General features: G+C 34.3%; 1 protein-coding gene across 1 annotated transcript in view; it reads left to right on the forward strand.

Annotated features, from left to right (window-relative positions):
* Positions 1-751: 751 nt before the first annotated feature.
* LOC107861965 (chaperone protein DnaJ) overlaps positions 752-6,117 on the forward strand; it is an 18,177-nt gene continuing 12,811 nt past the window's right edge. The window contains exons 1-2 of the mRNA XM_016707386.2: positions 752-1,230; positions 5,580-5,648. Coding sequence (XP_016562872.2) covers positions 928-1,230; positions 5,580-5,648 — 372 coding nt within the window. The 5' untranslated portion in view covers positions 752-927. The remainder of the gene's footprint in view (positions 1,231-5,579; positions 5,649-6,117) is intronic.

The raw sequence follows: 6,117 nt of genomic DNA on the forward strand, positions 1-6,117 counted from the left end.
GACTGGGCTTTACTCCTAGTGTCTACATTATATCCTTTAATATATCTAGGTAAAAATATAAATATGATAATTCTTACGGGTTAATGATTTACCCGATTAGGAAATTGATTAATCTACTCTTGTATTGGGGTTAATGGTTTACCCTATTAGGAAATTGACATATAATTAGCTGTAAAAATTTTATCGATTCATCAGCAGTTAAGTCGATAATCTAATATCAATAAACAAACTTTTGCAAATGAGTTATCAATTATAGTTTGATTTTTGAACATACCAAGCTATAGCCTAGAAATGTATAAATGCAAACATATTAAGGAGTCGTTTGATGTGAGGTATAAGACATAATAGTTTTAGGATAACATATAATATTATTTTATTCTGCATTTGGTTGGAGGTATAATTTAGTTTCCAAATTATTTATTCAAATATTTATATTATAGTGATAAAGTAAGTTATCTCATGTATGATATATATGATGGAATAACTAATTTCAAAATTAATTATAATTCTTTTTCAATCAAACAATCCCGAAGTGATAGCATAAAATGTGAAAGTTTCTAATAAAAACACAGATTAAACTTAGAGAATATTTCTGTGATTCAAACTTGAACTTGAGAACTTGTCATCATCACCTTGAAATCTAACTTCACAATTATAGCAAGGCTTCCCTTTGCAATAATGTATTTCACAAAAAAGGTATTGTATAATTGGAACACATAAATTGAAGCGCGTCGCAATATAGCACCACATCTTTTTTAATTCTCATTTTTTTCATTTCCCCCAATTCGCAAACGGTAACAGAATGGGAACTAACAGTAAAATACTAAACAACGAAATGAGCAAAAATCAATCGCTTCTCTCTCTATCTTCTTCCCGTAAAAACAAGCATCAACAAAACAGTTAACTACTCTTCTCCAGTCCACTACCATGAACTCGACGGCAATGGCCTGCACAATTTCTCTATCTCTACGCCCTTCTTCTCATTCTCCCTCTCTTCCTCCTTCTTCTTCCTCCTCTTCTTTCTTCTCCAGTGGGTGGGCCCACACGAAGTTTATGTCCTTATCCGTTTCCTTTTCTTCTTCATCGTCGCAGTACAATAAGAAGATTGCGGTAAGACGTTTTGGGAGGTTGGTGGTTTCCTCTGCCGCTGATTATTACTCCACATTAGGTGTCCCTAAATCTGCTAACAGTAAAGAAATCAAGTCTGCTTATCGAAGGTTAGCTCGACAGGTAACTGAATCCTTTTTTATCTTCTTTTTAATTGGGTTACGATTTGCTGTTTAAGTTGCGTTGCAGCTGAGTGAGTTGCTGTTAGGTAATATATCTTGATTGAAGTCGATTGGTACTGCTAAAATTCTTAATTTGGCTTTGCTTCAAATCTGTATTCAAGAATTCTGGTTCTTGCTGATTGTCATTGTGAGTTGGGATTGGAAATAGGGACGGAAAGGGGTTAATTCTCTGTCCCCTTTGGTTCATTTTAGTGAGTTTTTTTCAAGAAAAAGAATCGGTGTTGTATAAGAAGATATAGAGAATGAATGTCTGTAGTGCAGGTTGGCACACGATATGCTGAGAATGCCTTTTCATAGAGATGTTTATTAATTTAGCAGCCTGTTTTCAGTTAAATTGGAACTATTATGTGATATATTTGTTTAACCAAGTATCAGGTTAGGACTTACTAAACATTAATAGATTTGTTGCGTTTTGTTCGTCCAAGCAAGATGTTGTCAGAGTAATTGGTAAAGTTGTTTCCATGTGACCTGGAGGTCATGGATTCAAGCCATGGAAACAACCTCTTGTAGAAATGCAAGGTAAAGGTTGCATACAATAGACGCCTGTGGTTGGCCCTTCCCCGGACCCCAGACCATAGTGGGATCTTTAGTGCACCGGGCTGCCCAAGCAAGATGTAGTTGATAGCAGGAAACTAAACTAGAAGGATATTTAGTGGTCTTTCAATTGGAACAAGAGGGGGAGGTTGAAGATTCCTGCAGACATGCCCTGGAATAATGCAGAGCATATTTAGATTGTGTTGGAGACATTCTGATGATGGATATTTGCATTGAACTCGTGAGTAGCAGAATGTTTCATTTTTAGTTTCATTGAACTCGTGAATAACAGAATGTTTCATTTTTAGTCTTCAGTGAACCCTTATGAGATGATAGTTGGCACCTTCAGTGTGTACTTTTGATCACGTATGGAGGGGAGCTTTGCCACTACATATCATGAAGAATCACCCACACTATGAGATAGTATCCTTGTGTATAGAATTTTGAATTCTCACAGCAATTTCCCTTGCAATGTCAACTGCCATAGAACCTTTTTCCACCCCATACAGTCAGGGCTTTTATTTCCGCACATTTCTAGCAGAGGAAAACCTTTGATATTTTATTTATGGATGATCATTCTATATGTTTTTCATCTTCATCCTAAACTTTTCGCATGCAGCTCCTTATAAAATTTCGCATTGTCTATATCAAAATTTAACCCACACTTGGCTGCTGGCCTCATTTTGAGAGATTGCAACAAGATGTTTTAAATTCCAAGTTGAATAAAATCTTCCAATACTTTTGAAGGCATCAATTACCAATGAGTATGTCAAACAGTCAAAGTTCTGACCAATAAAATAAGGGAATACTAGTGTCTCCTTTAATCTGCTCAACCAATATCATCTCCAATTTCAGGAATGATGATCGTAGACTGGCTACGTCCCTTTAATTCCTCCATTCTAATATATCTCCCCCTTCTATTGAAATTTTGATAAATATGATAGGAATACGACTTACTTTTATTTTTCTAAAGTTCTGATACCTCCTCTTTCTTCCGAAGCCAGTCTCATACTACACCCAAGATGTTTAATCTGTCAAAAGATACCCTGCTTAAAAGATTTTTTTCACCTTTCCACCACTTCGTACTAGAATTCACTTACCTCCCGCACTTCAAAAGTTTGGTTCCCTGCCAGAAGTAGCACACCTCTACCCATAGTACCCTGTTAAACTTCACCACATCAACCTCTCGTCGTTGTGGAGAAGGCAAGTTAAATGAATGTAGTTTAGGTAAACAAGGGATAGTGACACATAGTAGGAGAAGATAAGAGAGGATTGATGGATTAAGAAATCATAAGGAAAGCCTGAGAAAAGAAACAAACAAAAGTAGGGAGTAGCAAAATGGAATTTAGGAGAGAAAAGAGAAGAAAAATTATCATAATGAGACCGGAACTGCCGGACGACCATAATGGTGGGAGGGGCATGAAAGGTCACACGTTTCCCGAGAGAGAGAAAAATAAACCATTGTGCCCAATACACTTTGCTTCAAATCCAGTTTTTAATGAAAAAACAGAAGATGCAAAAGTAGATTGTCACTTCATTTGATAAAAGAAATTTAAAGAGGGTGCAGTTAATATGCTTTGTTAACGTTAGTACTCACATATAAGATGTTCTTACAAATCACTCCGTAGCTCTAGAATTGAGTATATTTGCAGCAAGAGAGCACACAATATGTACACCAATTTGAGGAGCAGCATTAAGAATGCTAATGTTTGAAAGTTGTAAATATGACAAGATTTCGTACCTTGTAAATATGAATACGTTTAGAATTTCTGTAATTGTGTATTTAGGAGTAGGTATCCTTTATTTACCTTTTGTGGAACCTGTAAACATTATTTGAATCAAACATGCTTGGCGGAATAATAATGAAATTCATTCCCCAAAATCTTCTCTCTTTTTTTGATTTTACAAAAACTTTGGGATCTCATTAGTGCAGTTATTGCACAAGCCTCATGTTTTCAGGAAAAAAAACAACTATTATGTTATCACAACCAGATCTGAGCAAAATATAATTGCTACTTGGTGAAGAACGATGGTGGGTTTGCTTAGCTTATCCATTGGTAATTTGTTGAATTTTTTCTGTAGAACATAAAGTCAGAGAACTGGAAGATGAGATTCCTTGTCGCAAGCAATATTGTCTTTCTTTTTTCTCTCTGGTGGTGTTTGGTGGGTGGGTGGGGAAGGAAACTGAGAGACGATAATTTTGTGCATAACGCTTCTTGGCGTCAATTGCATAACATTGCAAGAGTTAATGTATGCTATTAGTGGTTCTATAATGGATTCTACGAGAGATGGATCAAATGGGATCAATCGGGATCCATGCCTTTTTTAAAGCTACTGCAATTCACACATACCAATATATGAGCAGTTGAAAAGTTTTTCGAGCTTGTTTCTTTTCCTTCCAATTTAGAAAGACTTGTCGGAAAGTGCCGGTTGGGTTGGTCTGGCAAAGAAAGGCATGAGATTGTTTGGGCATTGCTGGTTGCTGCCAACTTCTAAGAAAAGGTATTTGAGGCCTTCATCAAACCCCAATTTCATTTGACCCATGTGTATATTAGTGAGACACTAAATGATACTTCATCAAAATTGCCACTTAGGTTGTTTGTGCATTTGAGCTCCAAGCTACAACAGAAAAGTAACCTTGTGACTGACCATATATTTTGTGCATTTTCTTTGGGATAGCACAAGTTGCTGATTATTAGCTTCCATTCCTATTTCAATTGTTTTATGCCACTCTTTGATCTTTTTATTTGTACGCTTGGGCTGCCTCTATTCGTGAAGGAACTTGTAGCTTGTTTGGGATTGCTTATTTCTCAAAATAAGCACTTATTTCGAGAAAAAAACACTTTTTTAACAAAGAAGGGTGTTTGGTAAACTTGCAAAAGTGCTTTTAAAAATAAGTAAAGCTGAAAATTTCTACTTCTCAAAAAAAGCAGAAGCAAAATTTTTTTTTTTGTATGACAAATATATCCCCATCACACACACACACAGATATATATATATATACCTTATTAATTAATTAACATATCTTACAAGTTTGATTAACGTTTGATTTTTAAAATTTTACATTTCATATTTACGTCATAATTCTTTATGATTTATATATTGTTATTTTATTTTCACTCATTTTTTTAAAATAAATTTGAAAATATCATTGATGATGATGACTAAAGAATATATAAATTATTTTAGAGTACGTACTTTTTAATTAAATAAAAAAAAATTAATTAAAAATATTAACATAGATATTTAAAATAATTTTTCTCTATAAATTGATTTTAGTAATAAAGGCTATTGATAGATGTCCTTTTTGGTCATTCGTCTTAAAAAAACACTTCTTGAAAAAGATTATCCAAATATAATTTGATTATCAAAAGCACTTTTCGAATGAATTTACCAAACACAAATTGCTTTTTTTTTAAAAGCACTTTTTTAAAAAGTCATTTTATAAAGGTGCTTCTCAAATAAGTAGTTTTGTAACAGCAATCCCAAACGGGCCCTTAGACTGGAAAGATGCTGATGCTTATGAATCATTGGTCTTCATACATTATCTTTTTCTTTGTATTTTTTGATTGTTTACTTTCTTTGCATGTCCATATGATACATACTCTAGTAGGATGAGGAATGTTATGCTAATCTTACTACTACATCCTACACTTTCACTCAGTTCTTTGGGCCTTTACAATTAAGATAGTTCCACAGCAACACATTATTCTATTCTCTAATAATCTGTTTCTGACTTTTGATATTGTTTTATAGTATCACCCTGATGTCAACAAGGAACCTGATGCACCAGAAAAGTTTAAGGAGATTAAAGATGCTTATGAGGTAAATATGGAAATTTACTATTTTTAACATCTGATCCCAGGCAGTTTTCTTGTTTCCTTATGGAACTATTGGTCTTTAGATATATGTGGCATTTATACAGATTACAGATTCTGGCATTGCCATCTTTATGTACTCCCCTCCCTCCTTTTGTGTGATGGAATTATTGTTTGCCCACTTATTCAATCTGTTTCTTTATTTATCAACCTTCGGAACTGCATCAGTTGTCTGGCTACTAAACCTGAAGTGATCATTTCCTCGTGTCTTTTGAATTTATTTTAATTAAGCTAGACCATAGAAGTTCCATGTATTAGCTTTCAAACTATCTAGAGATGTAGAATCTTGGTGTTAGTATGTTGACATTTTTCTCTTTTGTTTTTAACTCTTTGCCTTGTATTTCCTTGCTGCTGCTTTGATACTACCACCGTGTATATCTTTATATTTTCCTATACTTTCGTGTAGTTGTGGCTGT

Source organism: Capsicum annuum, chromosome 3 (assembly GCF_002878395.1).
Source record: "Capsicum annuum cultivar UCD-10X-F1 chromosome 3, UCD10Xv1.1, whole genome shotgun sequence".
NCBI lineage: Eukaryota > Viridiplantae > Streptophyta > Magnoliopsida > Solanales > Solanaceae > Capsicum > Capsicum annuum.